This window comes from Conger conger, chromosome 18 (genome assembly GCF_963514075.1).
Source record: "Conger conger chromosome 18, fConCon1.1, whole genome shotgun sequence".
Taxonomy (NCBI): domain Eukaryota; kingdom Metazoa; phylum Chordata; class Actinopteri; order Anguilliformes; family Congridae; genus Conger; species Conger conger.
This window is the reverse complement of record NC_083777.1, coordinates 2380823-2404372: the sequence shown is the minus strand read 5'-3', so window position 1 is coordinate 2404372 and position 23550 is coordinate 2380823. Positions and strand designations below refer to the sequence as shown.

General features: G+C 48.0%; 1 protein-coding gene across 1 annotated transcript in view; it reads left to right on the top strand.

The window, feature by feature from the left end:
- Positions 1 to 1032: 1032 nt before the first annotated feature.
- The window catches only part of lmbrd1 (LMBR1 domain containing 1), a 92687-nt gene continuing 70169 nt past the window's right edge, over positions 1033 to 23550 (top strand). Inside the window, exons 1-3 of the mRNA XM_061228822.1 lie at positions 1033 to 1147; positions 3302 to 3478; positions 10309 to 10372. Coding sequence (XP_061084806.1) covers positions 1082 to 1147; positions 3302 to 3478; positions 10309 to 10372 — 307 coding nt within the window. The 5' untranslated portion in view covers positions 1033 to 1081. The remainder of the gene's footprint in view (positions 1148 to 3301; positions 3479 to 10308; positions 10373 to 23550) is intronic.

Genomic DNA, 23550 nt, shown 5'->3' with positions numbered 1-23550 from the left:
ACACAGCCTCCATGTGAAACACAGGCACTATTTCAAAATGTTCCTTCCATGTTGTTGTTTCCCCAAGTGAGGGAGTCTTGATAAAAGCTATAAGCTTTGGTGCCTGCCACAATGTACCGCGAGGAAAGGAGTTTGACCCCAAAGATTTATCCACCACCTCCAAATGATGGAGTGTCTGCAAGAGCTCAAAGCAGAGCTTAGTTACACTCCCCAGGGAGAGCAAAACCCCCTTGCACTGTACAACCCCAACCCCAGGGACAGAAACAGAGCCAGAATAATGATAAATGGCAACATGGCAACGCAATAAAAAATCCTTTCCCATATTCTATTCCCCGGCTTCCTGCCCCAAGACACGGGCACATATACAGAGAAAGACACAGTAGAGCCAAGAGGACACTACCAAGAATGGATTGTTTACAATACTTATCAAGGGTGAATACAAGTATGATATTATGTGTATACTTCTTATTCAATAATACATTATTTGAATAATATAAGTCGAATGTGTCAGTATTTACTGAAGGTCAAATGGTGTTAGTACTTGGTGTATATGCCTTTAGTCCTTGGGTATCAGTCTGCTTGATTTGGTTCCACCTGCTCATGCAAAACTCTTCTTCCACTCCATGTCAGCACTTCCTGTAGAGGATCTCAGTTCATGATTGGCCCTTTCCCTGACTGTGGTGGGGATGCCATCCTAATATGCCTCCCTTGTTCTCAATAAAGTAATTTTTTTGTAAGTGTAAATGGAGTGGATGGATGGTCTACCTTTTATTCCTACCTAGCAGTGGCAGGTAGGGTAAGTTAGAGAGGAACTTACAAAACTCTTATAGTATATTAAAACTCCTAGGTCATTTCCAATACAATACTTTTATTTTCTCTCCTTTCGCTAATATGTCCAGTGGAGAACCTACCTTTGAGAAGGTAGGATCTCAGTCGCCCTTCAGATCAAAAACCAGTCTGGTAATTTGACTCATGCACAACTAATGGCGATACAAAAAAGACAACTAATGCCGTTAGACAACTTATGCCCTCGGCATGACGTCATCACACACGTGGTTAATGTTTGTTGCAGGAAGTGAAAATGGCGGACACTGCTTTGCTAACCGAGTCAGCACTCGGATGGTCCATTTTCGCCTTTGTGCTCCTGGTAAGGCAATGGAAATAATTATAAATGTACGCGTAGATAGCATATGTTCTGGTACACCTTTCAGATTTATTTTGAATGCACGTTTTCCTTTGCTAAGCTCCTGTAGAGCTCGCACTCACTAGCTAGCTTTTAGCAACTAATGGTGTCTGGCTGAATCGAAAGCGGTTCTTGCAATCAAATTCGCTTATGTTAGTCACCCGATGTCACTTGTCAATCGAGGATTTTATTCCGAAGACTAGTTAACGTATATAACTGCTTAATGAATTTCAAATCTGCAACGCCACATGTTGTTTTTGATGATCCCATTTCGCAAACCAGCTAATGTGTACAAGACCCCTTCATCTTGTGTGTGGGGCATGGGAAACATGTGATAGTCACAAATCAGACATCATGTATCTGGATGCTTGGTTTGGGCTGAATATTAAATGTGCCCTGTTTTTTTTTACTTTTGTGAAATATTAGCTACGTGCCAATGGGCTGAAATTCTCAATGTTTGTCCATAAAACGAACTGCCATTTGGATTGGGCGACAAGAGTTAATGGAGTTAGATAATATGGTTGTTGTTCGCAATCGAGTTGAGATTAAAGCATCTTGGATTGTTTTTTGTTCCCCTTTGGACAGTATTACTAGTTATAGTGGCTATCCAGATATATAGATAGTTAATTGCGATTACGGAAAATAACGCAACTAAATAGGCTTAGCTAAATAATGTACCTGTGCATTATTCGATTTACTGTAACGTTAGGTTTTAGTCAGACATTTTATGAAGTTAGCTAATCCGCATTGGAACATAGTGTGTAGGCCCTTGATTTTAGTGCATTGTGGGTTTAGCAGCGCTCTCCCAGTCTTTGGGATCGTGGCAGGAATACGACCTTCGGATTTAGGAGCGACGATAAGCCAGGAGCTCTTAACTGTGTCACTGCACTCAAGTCTGCGTATCGATCAGTCAGATTTACATTTGAAATTAATGAATAAATTAATGCCACCAAAATCTGGAGGTGGCTAATGGTGTCTAATATTACCTCAGCGTTTTAACATAAAAAGTTTTTTGTGTCGGTTATTTCGTGATTTTCTGCATTTTCCCAATTGACCACAGCACCCAAATGGGTGGTGCTACTGGTGCTAGCAAGTTAGTGGTGCTATTATAGCCCAAAGCACCACCTAGAATTTCGTCCAGAAACACAAAATATAATAATCCTGAAATAAAGCATATTACTACTCATAGTAAGATTACTGCAAATTCAACACAATCACTAAACACCAAAACAACGTGGTTTCCCTGCTTATTAGTTACTGGTGTTCTATAGCCTAGCGCTTGGCACTTAGTCAAACTCCGCGAACAACTGTTTGAATTTGTTGAATTTGTTTTTGGTCGCCTTAATTAAATATACGTCCCTTTCTTTTATTAATTTATAGAAAATTGGAGGTTGTGGTCGTTACAGCGAGAAGTTTCGAATAACAGCATGTCACTTGAAATAGCCTGAATCTGTAGAACCACATAACATGTAGCTATTGTATCCTATTTCTGTGTTGATCATATTCTATTGTGCACGGACTCTTTTTATTGGTGTTAAAGAGCTTCATCTGCTGACTGTTTAGTGTAAATTCACAAGGTCGATTGGTTGAAAGATTTGTTGGGGAGAGAATGCACACAGTTATCGTAGTTAGCAAAAAAGGTCATAATAATAATAATAATAATAATCATAATAATAATAATGATAATTCTCTACTCCTAGTTTCTTTCTCGCAGACCATTATAATTTTGAAGACTCGTATGATGACATGGGGATAACAGGTTTTTTTTAATTATATGGCAATGATCATCTGTGAATTTGAAGAGTTGATCATGAGTTTTTCTCCGACTGTTGAATACAAAGCAGTCCCAAAACGTGAACGTAAACAACATAATGACATCAATCCGCGATGACGTATATGGGGGTGGTCACACAACCACGCTGTCAGCGCCAGTCAGATTTGGGTCGTTCCAGCACCTACGCCTGACGCAGACATAATCAGAAATTCCAAAAAAGAAAGAAAACACGTCAAAAAGTTAAATATTTTGATACAGTTGTAAACAGAGAAACGCCAGCACTATATTAGATAGCTGGTTCGGACCCCTATGTTGACTGAGCCATTCCTTGTTCTTGTCCACAGGTTATTCTGGCCTTCTGCTGGGTTTACATCCGCAAGTACCAAAGCCGTCAGGAGAGCGAGGTGGTCTCGACCATCACAGCGATATGTGCACTGGCCATCGCCCTCATCACATCCGCCCTCCTGCCCGTGGACATCTTCCTGGTGTCCTACATGAAGTACCCCAATGGCACCTATAAGGTACGTGTGACTGTCCCACATGAAGTGCCCCAATGGCACCTATAAGGTACGTGTGACTGTCCTACGTGCAGTGCCCCAATGGCACCTATAAGGTACGTGTGACTGTCCCACATGAAGTACCCCAATGGCACCTGTAAGGTACGTGTGACTGTCCCACATGAAGTTCCCCAATGGCACCTATAAGGTACGTGTGACTGTCCCACATGAAGTGCCCCAATGGCACCTATAAGGTACGTGTGACTGTCCCACATGAAGTACCCCTATGGCACCTGTAAGGTACGTGGGACTGTCCTACATGAAATACCCCAATGGCACCTATAAGGTACGTGTGACTGTCCCACATGAAATACCCCAATGGCACCTATAAGGTACGTGTGACTGTCCTACATGAAGTGCCCAAACAGCACCTATAAGGTTAAGGCGGGGTTAAGGGCCTTTCCCAAGGGCCCGACAGCTGTGTAGGTCTTATCATGGCTGCGTCTGGGCTTGAACCAACGACCGTCCAGGTCCCAGTGATGGGGGGTGCCCCGGGCTCTTCAGGGCTGAAGCAAGGCCCTGACCAAAATAACGGAAATATTCAGCTTTGCAAAAATGGTGCTATACTGTCATGCTGATTTATACAAAGCATTAAAATGTTTTCAGCAAACTCAAACGCCTGCCAGTGTGGATCTGGGTCACAACTGCTCATTAACTGAGACCAGCGCACAGGAAACCTGGCGACCACCGCCTCGTCTTCGCAGAGCTGGCAGCCTGCAAGGCAAGCTGGGAGTTCATGGCTTCTGAGCGCCGGGCGAATGACACAGCGTTTTACACCTGTCTTTCATTATTTACGCTGTTACAGCTCCACACAGGGGGAGGGAGCACGGTGCTTGTGCAGATGTCAGTGAGTGTGTGACCATGAATAATACAAGGTGAAGCCACCCCCTGGAGTTTGAGTGAGAGAGCAGTTTGTTCCCCTGATGGGAGACCTTTGGTTTTTAACTCGGTGAAGTAGGTTAATCATCTCTCTCGTTGCGCCTGGTGGGGGGGTGTCCAGGCCCTCAGATCTGAGCCTGCAGGGGACGTAGCATTGTTACAGGAGCAAAGGGTTGTGTCATGACTCCGCTGTGTTGAGTAATCTGGGTATACGCATATGAATGATGTTCTTTGTTTTTAAAGGATGATGTTATTTTGAATGACCAAGGCAAAATTGGGGCGGCCTGTAGCGTAGTGGTTAAGGTAAATGACTGGGACACGCAAGGTCAGTGGTTCTAATCCCGGTGTAGCCACAATAAGATCCGCGCAGCCGCTGGGCCCTGGAGCAAGGCCCTTAATCCTACATTGCTCCAGGGGAGGATTGCCTCCTGCTTAGTCTAAACAACTGTACGTCGCTCTGGTTAAGAGCGTCTGCCAAATGCAATAATGTAATGTAATGTAATGTATTGATACATGGATGCATGCTCAGTGTAAAATAAAGTCTGTTATATTTGCCACTCGAAGAGCAGAATTTTCACTGAGAGTAGATTTTACTCATTGTACACTATGATTTTTCTGTGTGAGGCTCAAACCTAGTCTTAATTTGGAGGCCCAAATCGCTTTGCTTATTTGTGCAGTGGGAAAGCTTTTGATCATGTCTTGGCTACTGCGATGGCAATGGTTAATGTGTTTCTTCCTCCAAAAAGTTACAAATTGGTTTTTCGGTATTCAAATAAACATTCTGATGACTTTGAGGAGTTGGGTGTTCTAACATTCCATTCGGCATTTTATTAAAATGGTTATTAATTTAGAATTTGCAGAAAATTTGCTTTAAAGCCTAAGCAGGCTCAGCTCAACAACCGCCGGCTGTGATAGGTTGAGAGTCTGTCACCTGACAGGGGAGTTTCTGCAGTGTAATGAACCCCTAGCTGTGATAGGTTGAGAGTCTGTCACATGACAGGGGAGTTTCTGCAGTGTAATGAACCCCCAGCTGTGATAGGTTGAGAGTCTGTCACATGACAGGGGAGTTTCTGCAGTGTAATGAACCCCCAGCTGTAATAGGTTGAGAGTATGTCACCTGACAGGGGAGTTTCTGCAATGTAATGAACCCCCAGCTGTGATAGGTTGAGAGTCTGTCACATGACAGGGGAGTTTCTGCCGTGTAATGAACCCCCAGCTGTGATAGGTTGAGAGTCTGTCACCTGACAGGGGCGTTTCTGCAGTGTAATGAACCCCCAGCTGTGATAGGTTGAGAGTCTGTCACCTGACAGGGGTGTTTCTGCAGTGTAATGAACCCCCAGCTGTGATAGGTTGAGAGTCTGTCACCTGACAGGGGCGTTTCTGCAGTGTAATGAACCCCCAGCTGTGGTAGGCTGAGGCTGCAGCAGGTGGCTTGTTCTGTGCAGGCTCTATTGCCCTCTAGTTCCACACCCAGCAGCGCCCTGCTGGTCTCACTCTGCTCCAAGTTATTACCTCTGTTCCTCTGGGCTAGTGTAGGAACAGAGTCCTGCTGTCATAATGAAGAAGGGAGATCCCTCCAGAAATCCACACGTACACACACAAACACACACATATGCAGTACAGATACACACACACACCCACATACAGTACACACACTCGCATACACACACATACACAAACACACACATATGCAGTACACATACCTTCACACACCCACATACAGTACACACACTCACACACACATACACAAACACACACATATGCAGTACACATACCTTCACACACCCACATACAGTACACACACTCACATACACGCACACACGCACCTACACACACATACACACACACACACACATATGCAGTACACATACTCACATACACATACACACCTACACACACACACACACACTCACAGAGTAATACTGTGTGTCTATGTATTTATGGGCCTCTCCAGGCATTTTGTCAGTTCTGTCTTGATCTGTCAGGCTTGATTTCCAGAGAGTTCTCTTTGTGTTCAGGAGTGTTTGGGGGGTAAACCCGGAGGAACGACAGGTGATCCCACACTGCAAATAAAGCAATATGTCCGAACACATCTTCCTCATTCCGAAAAACCACCCTCTCCAAACACAAGCCCCAATAACACTTTCAAATCCCGTCTGATTTAAATGTTTGTGAATGAGATGGCCGCTTGGCGGGTTGAAAAGGAGAAAATGAGGTTTTCTGTGGCGGTGTGGGGTGCGGGTGGGGGGGGGGTTTACAGACAGGAGCCAAATGCAAATGAAACGTGGTTTTCTATCTGCAGTTTGCGGAGGTTCAGCTGGTGTAGTGAACTGGAAACCTTTCACTTCCCCGTCTCTGTTCTAAATGTGGGAAGGTTGTGTTCACCTCTACGCTCATTTATCGAAGCTCAGGCTCATGACACACATGCAGTGCAGTTTGTTTATATTTGATCAGTTGGTAAAATTTCGGTTCTTTTGGCTCTGTAGTCCAGCATCCACACTGGGTGATGCTTGTAGGAATCGCATTCTTTTTTATACACAGTTCCCCTCCGAAAGGGGTCCAAGAGTAATTGGACAGTTGGCTTCTCAGCTGCTTCTGAATGGTCAGGTGTATTCAATCTCTTCCTGAGTGCCGGGATAAGAAAGCCTTCAGTATCTAGTTGTGAGTCTACACGATCGATTGCCTTTGGGGTCTGTTATTGGTGTTTGTCAACAGCAGGCCCAGTCAAGGAAGCCATTATGAGGCTGAGCCATGCTGGACTCGGGGCATGTATCAAACAGCAGGAATACTGAGTTAGCTGGAATACTGAGTTAGCTGGATAAGTGTGCCAAGGAAATCCTGGAACCCTCATAAAACGGAACATGGACTGAAGTAAAAAGAGCTCTTCTAGGTTTTTCTTAGCGCAGTTATACTGCTAAATCAGTAATCCTGCTTTGTGCTAAAGCCTGCTAGTAGGTGTCTTAATACATGTAATAAAATGAAAAGCAAGTTTAAAGACCTTTAGGTCTAAAGTTGTGCATGGGAAAGATTTTTTGATTAGATGTGCCGTTAACAGAGCCTAGAAGCTCCACGACAGGAGAGAACGTTCTGGAGAATTGCTGTGTCCGTTAGTTGGAGAGTAAACGTGCGGGTCGCATGACAACGGCAACATTCTGTTTCTGAAACTCGCTCACTCAGACGTGAAGATCAGAGGAGTTACTGTCCACCATCATTCTCCGTGCACAAGCCAGACAGGAAGTGGGGATTCCCCCTGCTAACTGCGGCAGGAAGGGGAGGCATGTTTATGTAAATCAGTTGTAAATCAGTTGTAAATCAGTTGTAAATCAGTTCTGCCGTACCTGCGGTGACCATGGTAATGGGCCGCTGGTTGGTGGGAGGAGACTGGTCGAAGGGCCTCATATCTTCTTCTCTGGTTTGCATTCTGTGGTATGGAGGGAGTTGTAGTTTTACTTGGGAGTTATTGGGATGAACGTTGCTCAGCTTCAGCTCCTGATTGGTCTTTCTTTGAAGGCTGAGGCACAATGCTGTGATGGGATTGGCTCACAACTGCAAGGATGCTTTTGACTTCTGGAGAAACAGAAAAACATTATTTATAGTAATTATATATTCATAATTGTTTAAGACTCTTGAGTGTGGAGTGTATTTGGGGCACATATATTAGCACTTTGAGATTTTTTCTAAAAATATAAAGTGCAATACAAATAAAATGTATTATTATTATTATTATATAGACTGTCGCATGTGAAGATAGATATTGGCTTCGGCTGGGCGTACAGGTTTGTGTTTTTTTGTTAGTGGTAGAATATCTAACATGAAAGAGAGAGCGAGAGAGAGCCTGTTTGTTGAGAAAGGTTCCTCCGTTTCTCTTTGCCTTGGAAACGAGCCCTGAGTTTGCACATTCAAATTTTAATTGAGTACGGCACTGCTGATAGGCTGGAGTTTCATGGAGACTGATTTTACTTTCAGGCGAGAACCTTCCGGATAAAGCCTTTATTTATTCGCATTTATTAAACTAAAGACAATGAGCCCCTGCGTGTTCAAAGGGGTGCTATGCCGAACATGAATAAATAAAAATAAACTTTGCATTTTCATGAATATTTATAAGTTGAACTTGAAAATGAATACAAAAGTTTTTTTCCTGGAATTGCAAACCCACCAGAAGGCTGTGGTCTTTAATAAATACTGAATGCATCCAATACTTTACCTAAAACCTTAGTGTCGTAGATCCACATAAGCTGCTCATTGGCCGATTGGCCGTTGGGATAGACTGGTCAATGTTTTCATTAGAAGCTGTGTCCTTGCAGCGATGTGTCTAAAATCATTCTTTCCGAGAATTTGTCCCGAGTGCACTGCAACAACCAAAAAATAAGTAAATCTCAACAAATATTTAAACTTAAGCTTTTTTGCTAAATATGACAAAATATTGCTAATGTTGTGAGAAAATTTCACCTGTCAAGCAAGCAGTAACTTAAATCAAGCTCATTTTTAAGAGATAGAAAATGATGATTTTAAGTCTCACTCCGAGACTTAAAGATAAATGTTTTTGCACTGTGAGATTGTGTGAAGACCATTTCGGATACAAAACACGGCTTATAGAGCCAGGACACGGCGTGCTTCAGCTTTGGAGAACTGAGTTCTTCTCACAATCAGCCTCTCGCCATCAGTGCAGCCATTAGCATGTAATTAGCGCTTGTTTTTGTGCTGCTGGCCTTGGTCTGAGCTGCCTAGACTCAGGCTCCCTGGCTGCTTGTGTTTTGTCTGTCGTAGTAGCAGGTCTGGGGAATGCAGTCTATGAGACCCACCTTAACTCTTTCAGGTGTGAGTCACAACTGTGCGATGAGAATGTACTTAACACTGAGTGTTAAAATACCGATGAAACAGTCGCTACTGGTGATTGAAAGTAATAGTGTTATAATGTTCTTAACTGAACATCCTAATGCTGATGTAACTATCCGTACTGGTAATGGAAATTAGAATTTTAAAAAGACATTCCAAAAAAAACCTACTCTTCGAAGGGTTAAGGAGAGAGAATGTAATTAGCTTGAGCTTCTCTCTCTCTCTTTCTCTCTTTGTGTGTCTCTCTCTGTCTCTTTCCCCCTCTCTTACTCTCTCCCTCTCCCTCTCCCTCTCTCTCCCTCTCCCTCTCCCTCTCCCTCTCTCTCTCTCAGCATGCCTCATGCGCTGCTCTGCCATTGCTGTTAAACTAGTTTCTCTGCGGCCATCGACTTTTCATTCACTAAAATCATCCACTCCCTCTCACAGCGACCCTCAGCTTTCCGTTCGGAGCCTGGAGGCTCTTTTCCATCGACTTCACGCTCAAGTAAAACAATCTCGGCCCTTTCAGATGACCTTCTTTAGATTCCTGCATTTAGTAAAGCGCCTGCATCGTTTTGCGGCGACTGTTCACTTTGCAGGGACCTTTCCACCCAATGCTTGCAGCCCAGTGTTGGTCTACTGTCGGCATAGTGACATATAATGACGTGTCACATTGTGATTGGCTGTACACTAGCACAGGCACTGAAAGTACAGCGATACAGAGTGCTCTGCTTGCATCGGAAGTGCTGCAAGGGTGGCAACATAACCACCTAAAGTATTCATTTAATGTTCTGTTATGGTAGGAAAGCTAAGTATGAATGTGTGCTTTAGAAGTTCTCCAGCACTCAGAATGCGACACCATACGTCACAAGAGATACTAGGACACTAGGACCCCCAACCAGACCTTTGGGACAAGCAGATCTTCGGCCAGACCGGTAAACGGGCGGGGTGCAATCAGGGCGTGTCAGAGGGCGTGTGAGCTGGCGTGTAATCGCCGCACGTCAGCGGGATGTTGTCACGGTTGGTAAAGTGTGTTACGGCTGAAGCTGTTGACGAGTCACACCGCCTTCATCCTCTTCCTCTTCCTCTGTCTCTCACAGGAGTGGGCTGCCAGCAACGAGACTCGCGGTCCGGTGGAGAACACCGTCCTGTACGGATACTACAGTAAGTGCCACCTTCGCTTTGACCCCGCCGCTGGGCTCAAACAGTGCTGGTTTTGGATTCAAATACCTCTCTGTGCTCTGTTGATCTTGCCTGGTGCATTTGAGCCTGCGAGGAGGTGCAGAGAGGCGGGGTTTACAGTTTGCGGGCCCAGGTCTGCACAGCTCTTATGAGGAGGGAGGAAGTGAGACTCAAGCTGCAGTAGTGTGGGGGGTCATTCAGGCGTTTTTTTATTCTTTAAACCATTTTTCCCGTTTGGAAAGTCATTTTGGATAGGCTCTCACTCTGGCTTGTTCTGTGTTACCTCTCTGCAGTCCAACCCCTGAGGGCCACAGTGTCTGCTGGTTTAACTCCAGTCCTGGACGGCCACAGTGTCTGCTGGTTTAACTCCAGTCCTGGAGGGCCACAGTGTCTGCTGATTTAACTGCTGGTTTAGCTCCAGTCCTGGAGGGCCACAGTGTCTGCAGGTTTAACTCCGGGACTGCTGGTTTAACTCCAGTTCTGAAGGGCCACAGTGTCTGCAGGTTTAACTCCAGTCCTGTACAGCCACAATGTCTGCTTGTTTCTGTGGGATCCTTGCAGTAATCTACCAGTTAAGGCCTTGGAGATAAGTGTGTGTAGAAAATGTGTGGATTCTTTAGTCAATCATTAGCTTAATTAGGCAATTACAGTAAGTGCTGAAACGCACTGAAAACCAGCAGACACTGCAGCCCATCTATATAATACAGTGCACAGTGAGTGCAGATAGTACAGTCACAGAAATAAAGGATTGCAGAACTGTGATGATTACGGCATTAAATCAGTGCAGTGCTTTTAATGAACCGGTGGCCATTTTGTGATTAGCTGTATTGATATTCTCTTCAACTTCGACATACCCAGGTACTACCCTGATAGATACAGCTGATAGATACCTGATAGATACAGCTGTCAACAATTTGTCAGTTTGAATGTCACAAATGTTTGCGTTTCGTTTCATTTTCACAGAAGGTGTGATGTTTAAGATTATTTTCCATTGTTAGGGTGAAACTCGGCATGATTGCAATGCAACCGTGACATTTTCCTTGGTACTAACAAAAAAACATAGGAACTTGGCAAACACTGTAAGTGTGTTTGTGTATGCATGTGTGTGTATGTGTGTGGTGTGTATGTGTGTGGTGTGTGTGTGTATGCGTGTGTGTGTGTGTGTGTGTGGTGTGTATGTGTGTGATGTGTATACATGTGTGTATGCGTATGCGCATATGTATGTGTATTTGTGTGTATGCGTGTGTGAATGTGTGTGTGTGTGTGAGAGAGAGAGAGACAGCGAAAGAGAAATCTGAAGTTCACTTGAGGTGAAGGGAAAGGAGGAGGCCACATTTGATACCTTCTCCGTACGCTGTTGCCGGGGGCGACTCTGCGGTCCCAGCGATAATCCTGTCAGAAGACCGCAGGTTTCCAGCCTGGCCCCGCGCTCCCACCTCGCATGGCGATTAACCCAGCAGTCAAACCCCCCACCCGCAGGAAACCCTGGGGTCTGTGTCTCTGCACCGCGGGCACGAGCTGCCCCTCTTCTGCGGGGGTGGGGAGAGGGGAGGCTTGGAAGTGGAGCAGAGGAATAGCAGGGTGTTGTGGTCTTGGTCTTTTTATTGTGTGTGTGTGTGTGTGTGGGTGTGTGTGCGTGTGTGCGTGTGTGTCCTGTTTGCTATGTGTACCAGACATAATTTTTATGGCTGAACAACTGATTCACTGCTTATTCTACCTGTACTGTAGTTTATTATATGACCTTGGTATGCAAGTCGCTTTGGATAAACGTGTCTGCAAAATAAAATGTATTGTGTGTGTGGGTGTGTGTCTGTGTGAAAGTGTGTGAGTGTGTGTGTGTCTGTGTGAGAGAGTGTGTGTGTGTGTGTGTGTGTCTGTGTGAGAGTGTGTGTGTGTGTGTGGGTGTGTGTCTGTGTGAGAGTGTGTGTGTGTGTGTGGGTGTGTGTCTGTGTGAGAGTGTGTGAGTGGGTGTGTGTCTGTGTGAGAGTGTGTGTGTGTGTCTGTGAAAGTGTGTGTGTCTGTGTGTGAGTGTGTGTGGGTGTGTGGGTGTGTGTCTGTGTGAGAGTGTGTGTGTGTGTGTGTGTGTGTGTGTCTGTCTGTCTGTCTGTCTGTCTGTGTGAGTTTGTGTGTGTGTGTCTGTGAAAGTGTTTATCATGTTGAATGTGTGTGGCAGTGGTCAGTGGTTGTGTTTATCTCAACGTATTCCCAATCATATTAATATCAATATAAGGAAGAATAATTATAGCAAGACAATTATTATTATTATTATTATTATTATTATTATTATCAATAAGATACTACTACTACTACTGCTACTAATTATAATCATAATCATAATAATTTGTATAATGCCGTTCCTGTAGTTGAAGAGCACAGACTGTTAAAGCAAAGCCAGACAAAAGGGCACAAGCTCTATTTGGGGGCTTAGGGCAGATTCTTCCCACATTTCTTCCCTTCTGTTTACTATGTAAAGTGTCTTTGTGGCAGTCTACTGTGAAAAGCACTACACAAATAAAATTGAATTGAATTGAATTGAAGGTCAGAGAAATGAGATTATTGTCATCCGCAGAAACCTCCCGTTCCCTCCCCTCTGTATTTCACGGGATGCAGTTCCCATCGGCCAGCAGGTGGCAGCCAAGAGCCGTGTACGGCCGCGCGGAAAGCCCCGGGCTTCAGCTGAGACTCTGCGCTCCACAGCGTTCGCCCGTCCGTCTCTCTGTAGTGATTACCGCGCTGAAACGGGAGCCTTCCGCCCCCCCCGCCTGGCGACCGGCGTTCAGGAGGGGAGCGCGTTCACCCCGGGGAGCGGAGGTGTGACGCACGCTATGGGAGGGGTGACCTGCCCCCGCCCTGCGTTATTTCGCATAAAGCATTCTCACTTGGGGAGCGGCGCGTTCGAGATTCTCCACGCCGTCGGCTGGAACCACGCGAGTCCTACCTGCGTCATGACACCGTGATTAGCGGAGCTCGCTCTGTTCACACCGTGTGTGTGCGGTACAGCGTACCCCACCCCGCGCCGCAGCGTGAGGGCAGGAGGTAGCCCAAACGCGCACATCCAGGCGCATACTAATACATTAACCCGCAAGGTCCTTTCAGTCGCTTCCACAGTAATGGAAGAGCGAGCGATAACTTCATACATTATTTGCTTTACTCGCCCTTTGCAGAACACCAGCGCAGGGGGCGAGGGTGGGTAGGCAGGCGTGGGAGGATACGGTCTTCCGGCTGGAACGCCGATTGTCTGCGACAGCGAATCGCCCGGAGAGATGAAAATGTGGAATCTGCAGTCTGGCTCCTGAAGCTTTGATTCCTCCTGGAAAACAGAGGTCTGCTTTTTTCATCTTTTTCATTCTCGGTTAATATAGAAGACTTTGCCGGTAAGAATACAAAATAAATAAAAAAAAGAGGAAAATGTTCCAGGCAGCTACAGGGTGCTCATTTGAATGTGGGTTGCGGTGGCACTTTTGATCCTCTCCTTCCATGAGCAGTATGCGTCTAAGCAAACAGGCTCGTGTGAAAGTCCTAATGCTGCCTATTTTCCCTGACATCTTTCAGCTTTACCACCAAACACACAGCAAACTTTTATTTGTTTTTGTAAAAGTGTAAAATTATAGGAATAGAATGGTATGTTCTGCAGTCTCAGAAATAAGGGTAAGGAAAGTGCATAAAAAGGTACAAATGCTTGTCGCTAGGGCGGTACTCTATAGGTACATACAACTGTACCCCTTGCCAGGATATATGACTCATTTGTATCTTTTTTACTTTGGGAACATGCTCATTTGCACCCAAAGAGAACATTACTGCACTTTCAGGGTACATTTGGGGAATTAGATCCTCGAAGAGCAAAAATGTACCTCCACTGTCAGTTCATTTCTGACCGTGTTGACACAAACCTTTGCTGGAATGTTCTTGCTGCCAAAACACAAGTTAAAATGAATCAATAAGTAAAGTGCTGTAGGTGAGATTGAGAAACCTGGGTTCCAAGCCGCTTCAGCTCAAAAAAGAGGTGTTGCTACGTCTTTGCTTGTCCAGGACTCCAGACCCTTGTGAAGAGGGGTGTAACGTACCTACAGCTTTCCGCCCTTCGCCTCCCGCTGCGGGTCGCTGTTTTCGGGCGGTCCGAAACGAACGAGGGCGCCCCGCCCGCGTCCCCCGGGACCCAAACCCGGGCCCTCCGCAGGAAGCCCTAAATTGAGCCGCCGCTAGGCGCCCTGGGGATTAATTACGTAATGGTGGATTTCATTCAGCACTTAATTTATTCATTGGTTTATCGAGCGGTTAGACAAAGGGCCGCGGAGCCGTGGAGCCGTGTGGGGAAGCTGCCCTCTGCGTGTACGGAGGCCCTCTCACGGAGCCTCCTGACGCCGTGCGCTGCCGGCTGACAGAGACCCAGGGACTCGGACTGACCACCAACTGTGGCCGACGGCGAGGAATGCGTCACTCTATTTCCTTCATAGCCAGCGCCCCCGCTATCCTGTAACCGCACAGCGTATACAGAGGCCCCGCTATCCTGTAACCGCACAGCGTATACAGAGGCCCCGCTATCCTGCAACCGCACAGCGTATACAGCGGCCCCGCTATCCTGTAACCGCACAGGGTATACAGAGGCCCGTGCTATCCTGCAACCGCACAGGGTATACAGCGGCCCCGCTATCCTGTAACCACACAGCGTATACAGAGGCCCCGCTATCCTGTAACCGCACAGCGTATACAGAGGCCCCGCTATCCTGTAACCGCACAGCGTATACAGAGGCCCCGCTATCCTGCAACCGCACAGGGTATACAGCGGCCCCGCTATCCTGTAACCGCACAGCGTATACAGCGGCCCCGCTATCCTGTAACCGCACAGGGTATACAGAGGCCCGTGCTATCCTGTAGCCGCACAGGGTATACCGTGGTTCAGTCTGTGCCCAGGACCTGCTGAAGAACAGAAATAGCTGCTAAACGCCCGGGCGATGAGGAGCGGTTCGATGCAGCCGACAGTGGGCTCGGCCTGTCCCAGAGTTCAGCGGCGGGGGAGGAGTGGCCTCGTTACTGCCGCTCTGCCAGGATAACTGCGGCCGGTAATGATAGCGGGCTCAGAAATCCGCTGTATCCGCCAGAATAAGCCGCTTTGGCGCTGCGGCGTGTCGGAGAGGCTAACCGGCGCGGCGAGCAGCGAGGCTATCGAGCGGCGGAGCGCTGTCGGCGTGCCGGCGGCGAGAGGCTTATTCTTCCAGAACGTTCTGGGAGACTCAGGGATTGGCGGGAGGTGAACGCACCACGCAGAGTGTTTTTGTCGCTCCGCGGGAGGTAACTGAAAAGCTTCTTAAACATGGGGGAATGGTGTCCGCTTCACTGGCTTTTATCTGTTAGCGATGCTGCTCTGCGTGTGCGGCTATCGCGCTAGCGGCACCCAGCCGCTCCTCTTCTCCTGGGAAACAGGGCGGCCCCTCCCTGCACCGGGAAATGGAGCACTCCGGAAAGACCCGGCTACATCAGCAGCCTCCTTGGTCTAAGAGTATTGTGGCACAGCATTTTTATCTGTCTCTCTCCAATGTGGGGCCCCTCTCCCTCTCCGCTGTAGGGCCCTCTCCCTCTTCACTGTGGGGCCCTCTCCCTCTTCACTGTGGGGCCCTCTCCCTCTCCGCTGTAGGGCCCTCTCCCTCTCCGCTGTAGGGCCCTCTCCCTCTTCACTGTGGGGCCCTCTCCCTCTCCGCTGTAGGGCCCTCTCCCTCTCCACTGTAGGGCCCTCTCCCTCTCCATTGTGGGGCCCTCTCCCTCTTCACTGTGGGGCCCTCTCCCTCTCCATTGTGGGGCCCTCTCCCTCTCCACTGTGGGGCCCTCTCCCTCTCCACTGTGGTGATGGCAATGAAATGAGATGAGGGGCTGTGGGCTAAGCTGTTTTTAAGGTCCGGAGGCGGTTTGCAGTGTGTGTGTGTGTGTGCGTGCCTGCGTGTGTGCGTGTGCGTGCGTGCGTGTTGGGTGCGTGCGTGTTGTGTGTGTGTGTGTGTGGGTGCGTGCGTGTTGTGTGTGTGTGCGTGTTGTGTGTGTGTGTGTGTGTGTGTGGGTGTGCGTGCGTGCGTGCGTGTGTGTGTGTGCGTGCGTGCGTGTTGGGTGCGTGCGTGTTGTGTGTGTGTGGGTGCGTGTAGGCCCCTGGCCCTCTGCATGACTGTATTTGTGTGGCGCACACAGTTTCAGTTTCAGTTTGTATGACGGTGAAATCTGGGAGGAATTCCTTTCCCATCTTCGCTGACTTCCTTTTACTCGTTTCTCTTGTGCTGTGTGTCACTCCTCATCTCAGTACGGCTGTGTGTGGCTCTTAGCCAGCTCTCCCCACAGACCACAGAGAGAGAGAAAGGGCTTTTCAATAATACACAACTTTCCCCACTTGTGCATACTTGATTCCCCTTTCCATTGTTCAGTCTCATTGCAAATGAGTCACTAAATTTCACTGCAGTGAACACACACAGATACATACCCACACGCACACACACAACACACAGTAACGCACACTCACAGCCACCTCTCACACACACACACACACCTGCATGCATACACACACACACACACACACACACAACATGCACTCACATGGACACACATACTCCCCCACACACACACACACACACACACACACACACACACATCAGTGCTAGTCAGTCAGGCCTGCTGCATCCACTTTGTCTGAATCAATTCACCGTGTGTTACGCCATCCCAGGAATCTAGGGATCTGTGTTACGGTGTGTTAAGAGTCTGATCTTACTCTTTCTTTCTCAGAAACAGTGGCTTGGTGAAGTTTGCGTGTTTGTTCATAGGTGGCAGGTTGAAAGAGCCATGTTTGGAATTTAGCCAGGGCACCAGTGAACCCCCTACTCTTTGTGAAGCGTGTCATGTGATCTTTAATGACCAGTGTCATGTGATCTTTAATGACCAGTGCCATGTGATCTTTAATGACCAGTGTCATGTGATCTTTAATGACCAGTGTCATGTGATCTTTAATGACCAGTGTCATGTGATCTTTAATGACCATTGCTATGTGATCTTTAATGACCAGTGTCATGTGATCTTTAATGACCAGTGTCATGTGATCTTTAATGACCAATGTCATGTGATCTTTAATGACCAGTGTCATGGGATCTTTAATGACCAGTGCCATGTGATCTTTAATGACCAGTGTCATGTGATCTTTAATGACCAGTGTCATGTGATCTTTAATGACCAGTGTCATGTCATGTGATCTTTAATGACCAGTGTCATGTGATCTTTAATGACCAGTGTCATGGGATCTTTAATGACCAGTGTCATGTCATGTGATCTTTAATGACCAGTGTAATGGGATCTTTAATGACCAGTGCCATGTGATCTTTAATGACCAGTGCCATGTGATCTTTAATGACCAGTGTCATGGGATCTTTATTGACCAGTGCCATGTGATCTTTAATGGCCAGTGTCATGTGATCTTTAATGACCAGTGTCATGGGATCTTTATTGACCAGTGCCATGTGATCTTTAATGGCCAGTGTCATGTGATCTTTAATGACCAGTGTCATGTGATCTTTAATGACCAGTGTCATGGGATCTTTAATGACCAGTGTCATGAGATCTTTAATGACCAGTGTCATGTGATCTTTAATGACCAGTGTAATGGGATCTTTAATGACCAGTGTCATGGGATCTTTAATGACCAGTGTCATGAGATCTTTAATGACCAGTGTCATGTGATCTTTAATGACCAGTGTCATGTGATCTTTAATGACCAGTGTCATGAGATCTTTAATGACCAGTGTCATGTGATCTTTAATGACCAGTGTCATGTGATCTTTAATGACCAGTGTCATGTGATCTTTAATGACCAGTGTCATGAGATCTTTAATGACCGCCGTGAGTCAGCACCTCGGTTTAACCTCTCATCAGAAAGACGGTCCACCTTCCCCGGATTCTGCTCGCTTCCCAGCAGGCCACACTCAGTCATGTGACTCAGGCCCATGTAGGGACACCATTAACAGAGGTTCCCACTATGAAAGCCAACTTTCACTTAAAGAATTAACCCAGCCAGTGGAAGATCTGAGCCTTAGTAGCCATTTGTGTGATTTGTTTAGCTTCAGAGACAACAATGTGCGTGTCTCTTTCACAGTAAGTTTGCCTCAGACACACCCCTTATGAAACAGGCCACTGATTACGGGAGCATTATTAGCCCGTCGCGTGGCTAGCAGACTGAGCATTAGCCGTTAGCGCCGCAGCGCGCTGTCCCTCTTAGCCGACTGAGCATTAGCCGTTAGCGCCGTAGAGTGCTGTCCCTCTTAGCCGACTGAGCATTAGCCGTTAGCACCGTAGCGCGCTGTCCCTCTTAGCAGACTGAGCATTAGCCGTTAGCGCTGTCCCTCTTAGCAGACTGAGCATTAGCCGTTAGCGCCGTAACGCGCTGTCCCTCTTAGCAGACTGAGCATTAGCCGTTAGCGCTGTCCCTCTTAGCAGACTGAGCATTAGCCGTTAGCGCCGTAGCGCGCTGTCCCTCTTAGCCGACTGAGCATTAGCCGTTAGCGCCGTAGCGCGCTGTCCCTCTTAGCCGACTGCGCATTAGCCGTTAGCGCCGTAGCGCGCTGTCCCTCTTAGCCGACTGAGCATTAGCCGTTAGCGCCGTAGCGCGCTGCCCCTCTTAGCCAACTGAGCATTAGCCGTTAGCGCGCTGTCCCTCTTAGCCGACTGAGCATTAGCCGTTAGCGCCGTAGTGCGCTGTCCCTCTTAGCCGACTGAGCATTAGCCGTTAGCGCCGTAGCGCGTTGTCCCTCTTAGCCGAGAGACAAAATGGAAGTGGCCGGGCTTCGGGATGTGGCTCACGCTCCCTCGACAGATGATACCACACCGCACCTCCCCAATTTCTGAGCTGGTGCGGAACGGTACGCGGGGATGGCACTTGATTAATTTTTCCCCCCTACCCTGGAGGTCATTTGGTACTTTTTAAATATGTATTGCTGTGGGACGGGGGGGACGGGTGCCGGATGGGACAGGCTTTAATTGGAGAGGCCTCATCCGGACGGGTGCGGCGTGTTTCTGTGACAGATTAATATTGGATCTCCGTCCTGTTTCTCCACACTGGCGAATCCCCGTGCCGTCTCCTGCTGCGCGGCAGGGAATTGTGGGATAGCTGCAGAAGATTCTGCACATTTAGTTTTTGTGTTTGTGTCAATGCTGACTTCCTTAAAGGGGTAGGGGCTTCTATTCTGCGTTATTGAGGTAACCATATTTTATTGTTCTGATGTGCGCACATTAACGACTGTTGAAAAATGACATTATAAATGATGTTATAAATGACATTGTGGCTGATATGATGATGTACAGCCATAGGACACACAACATGCATATGATGGAGAGATGGGGCCGTTCATTTACAGAAACGGAGAGCATGGGTGTTACCCCGAGGCTTATGCAAAAGAGACATCGCCAAGGCGACACAGAAGGCCTGGTTTGCGGTAACTGACAATTAAACGTGTACAGGGGTAAATGTACAGAAGCTGAGCGTGTCTAGACTAGCACCGTCTGAATAACAGTCTAGTATTAACTAGCTTTTCCTCTAAAATGTAAAACATGCACACACAAACACACACACTCCTACAGACAGACACACACACACGCACTCCTACAGACACACACACTCCTACAGACACACACACTCACACACACACACACACACTCACACACTCCTACAGACATGCGCGCACACACACACACACACACACACAGACACACACACGCACACCCACACACACACACAGACACACACACACACTCCTACAGACACACACAGACACACTCACACACACACACATACACACACACACACTCACTCACACACTCACTCACACACACACACACACACACACACTCACACACACACACACTCACACTCACACACACACACACACACTCACACTCACACACACACACTCACACTCACACTCACACACACTCACACACACTCACACACACACACACGCACACACACGCACACACACACACACACCTCCTCAGTACAGACAGCAGACGGCCTCATGGGCAGATTATTTAATGTCCTTAAAGGGGGGTCGTGAGGTGGGCGTAAGATCCGGCCCGACGGCGGCCATTTCGCTAAGACAGATTGTTGACGGCTATCTGATTTTTATTTGCATAGGCAATTTCCTTAACTCGCCAAGCAGTAAACACTCAGGAAGCATCCCGCTAGCATGGGCTGAATTCAAATGGTTTGGTCCGTTAGTTTGATTGACTGTAATTGCCTGACAGACGGATAGATAAGGCTTGAAAAAAAAGAGAAAGAAAGAGAGAAGGAGAATGCGGCCTGCCGATATCGGCGGGGGACTTAACGGCCCGCGTGCTTTACGAGACCTCGCCCCGCGGTGAAGTCGTGGGCGAACTTGGACGACCCCGTCCCTCTCTCTCCGAGCGGCGAGAACCCGGCGGAAAGGCCCGGAACCGCTGGTTCCTCCGCCCGTGGCCGGTTCAGATGTTTGTTTAATTATTTAGCCCCCTCTCTCTCCGGCCCGTCGGGGGGGATTAATTCCCCGGTCTGCTGGAGCTCTGAGGGAGGGTAATGGATGATGGGCGGTAATGTGTCCGCTTTAATATTCAGGCGGCGCTGATGACTATTACCCGCCCGGTCGCCATGGCAGCGGGCGCGGCCGCTCTCTGCCTCCGGAGTCGGGGACCGGGAGCGCTCCTAAACGGGGACCGGGAGCGCTCCTAAACGGAGTCAGGGACCGGGAGCGCTCCTAAACGGGGACCGGGAGCGCTCCTAAACGGAGTCAGGGACCGGGAGCGCTCCTAAACGGAGACCGGGAGCGCTCCTAAACGGAGACGGGGACCGGGAGCGCTCCTAAACGGAGACGGGCAAGAGGGAGTGCTCCTAAACGGAGTCAGGGACCGGGAGCGCTCCTAAACGGAGACCGGGAGCGCTCCTAAACGGAGACGGGGACCGGGAGCGCTCCTAAACGGAGTCAGGGACCGGGAGCACTCCTAAACGGAGTCGGGGACCGGGAGCGCTCCTAAACGGAGTCGGGGACCGGGAGCGCTCCTAAACGGAGTCAGGGACCGGGAGCGCTCCTAAACGGAGACGGGGACCGGGAGCGCTCCTAAACGGAGACGGGGACCGGGAGCGCTCCTAAACGGAGACGGGGACCGGGAGCGCTCCTAAACGGAGACGGGGACCGGGAGCGCTCCTAAACGGAGACGGGGACCGGGAGCGCTCCTAAACGGAGTCAGGGACCGGGAGCGCTCCTAAACGGAGACGGGGACCGGGAGCGCTCCTAAACGGAGACGGGGACCGGGAGCGCTCCTAAACGGAGACGGGGACCGGGAGCGCTCCTAAATGGAGACGGGTCCTAAATGGAGACGGGTGAGCGGGAGCGCTCCTAAACGGAGACGGGTGAGCGGGCAGCCGTTTATCAGGACAAGCGAGCCGCTGTCTCTCCGGAGGGGAGAGGGGCGCTGTGTCACCTCTTCAGTCACTGTGGGGAGAGAGGGGCACTATCACACTAATAATAGAAATATCATCATTTGTTATTTAACATTTATCCAAAGCGGCTTGCAGTTGATTAGACTAAGCATGGGGCCCAGCAGTTGTGCGGATCTTATCGGGGCTACTCCGGGGCTTGACCCACCAACCTTCCGGGTCCCAGTCATGCACCACTGTGAGAGTTCTATTGGTCTATAGGTGAGGGGTGGTCCTATACGTCTGATCCAGAGATCCACACAGCTGCCACAGCTTATTGGTGGAGAATAGTGTTACATAAGTGCTGCAACAGGTGCTCGACAGTATGATTCAGCCTGAGGACTACTGTCGCTTTTTCAGCCCTCTAATGAATTCATCTTTTTAACACTTCAGCCTAAGAATAGGGAGCGGCTCTATTTAAAGCTGCTTGGACTGCGCAGAGCCCGTTCTGGACCTGCAGTCTAATTGCCTCGTCTGTTTGGTTGTGTGTACCGGTCCGTGTTAATGAATCACGCTATCGCGCATCAGACGATTTCTCAGCCCGAGCGATCAGGCGGGCTTCGGGGAAGTTATTCTGAGGGTATCGTGGCCGTCTCCACTGACGTCCATTAGCTGCGCTAAAAGAAAGGCTTCTCTCTCAAAATAGCTTCCTCTCTCTCAGCTCCTCGCCTCCATCCCATAAATTTCTAATGTGGCCCTGGTGTTGGGCTCTTCCTGAGAGGAGACAGATGTGTAGGAAGAGGCAAACCAAACTTGAATGGATCTCCTGTGACGGTGTCTGCACGTGAGTGCTGCTAAGAGAATCTAATGCTAACGTGGCGTAGCCACACATGAAAGCCATAAGAGAAGCTAAAGCTAACGTGTCCTGGTAGTAACCTCTGCACGGCAGCCAAAGTGGTTTCTACACTCATTGAGAAGAAAAATGCTTTTGTGTGCTAAATTCCACTGCAGCTAAAGTTTTGGGATTCAATTTTCTAAAAACAAGGCTTTGACTTTTCAGTTGTTCGGCTCCTTATGAATAATTCAGGAACGTTATCGTCCTTTTATGACAAAAGTATTTGCTCACTTAGTGTACACTCTCAGCTGGAAGTGGAAAGGGACCGGAGACGCTTTAAATGCCTTAAAGCCACAGCGATCAATCACAGCTGCAATGTCACTTTCAGAAAAATCATGTTTCGTCCACAGACAATATCCCTCAGATTAATTGGTGTTGTATCACAATGAAATTGTCCCTGGAAGCCATCTTAAAAACAAATATCATCACTTAAATGTGATACTGTTGCAAGGTAACCTGTGAAGGTTTTTAAACTGCATTTTTTTGTAATTGAATAGCAGTTTCACTTGAAATAGTGATAATTGGGAATCAGGAGGGGTGGGCCCGGATCATAGAGAAAAGTTCTTGTTTTTGATGCTCACTTTCTGGTCTTGTTGAGAGATGTTGCTCACTAGTGCCAGTGCAGCTGGCTCCAATGTAGGCAACATTGACTTTCAGTGTAAGTCAATGTTGACAATATGGTAAAAACACAAAGTCTATACATTTTCCCACAAGAAAGTAATGGCAAGACATGTTTTCTCTGTCTATTGTCTCTCCATATGCCGATTGGTTAAGATATTGTGTTATTTGGACAAAACAGGATTATCTTGTGTTTTGTGGACGGATCAGGCTCGGTTTGCGTCACTGCTGAGTCACAGTATCTCA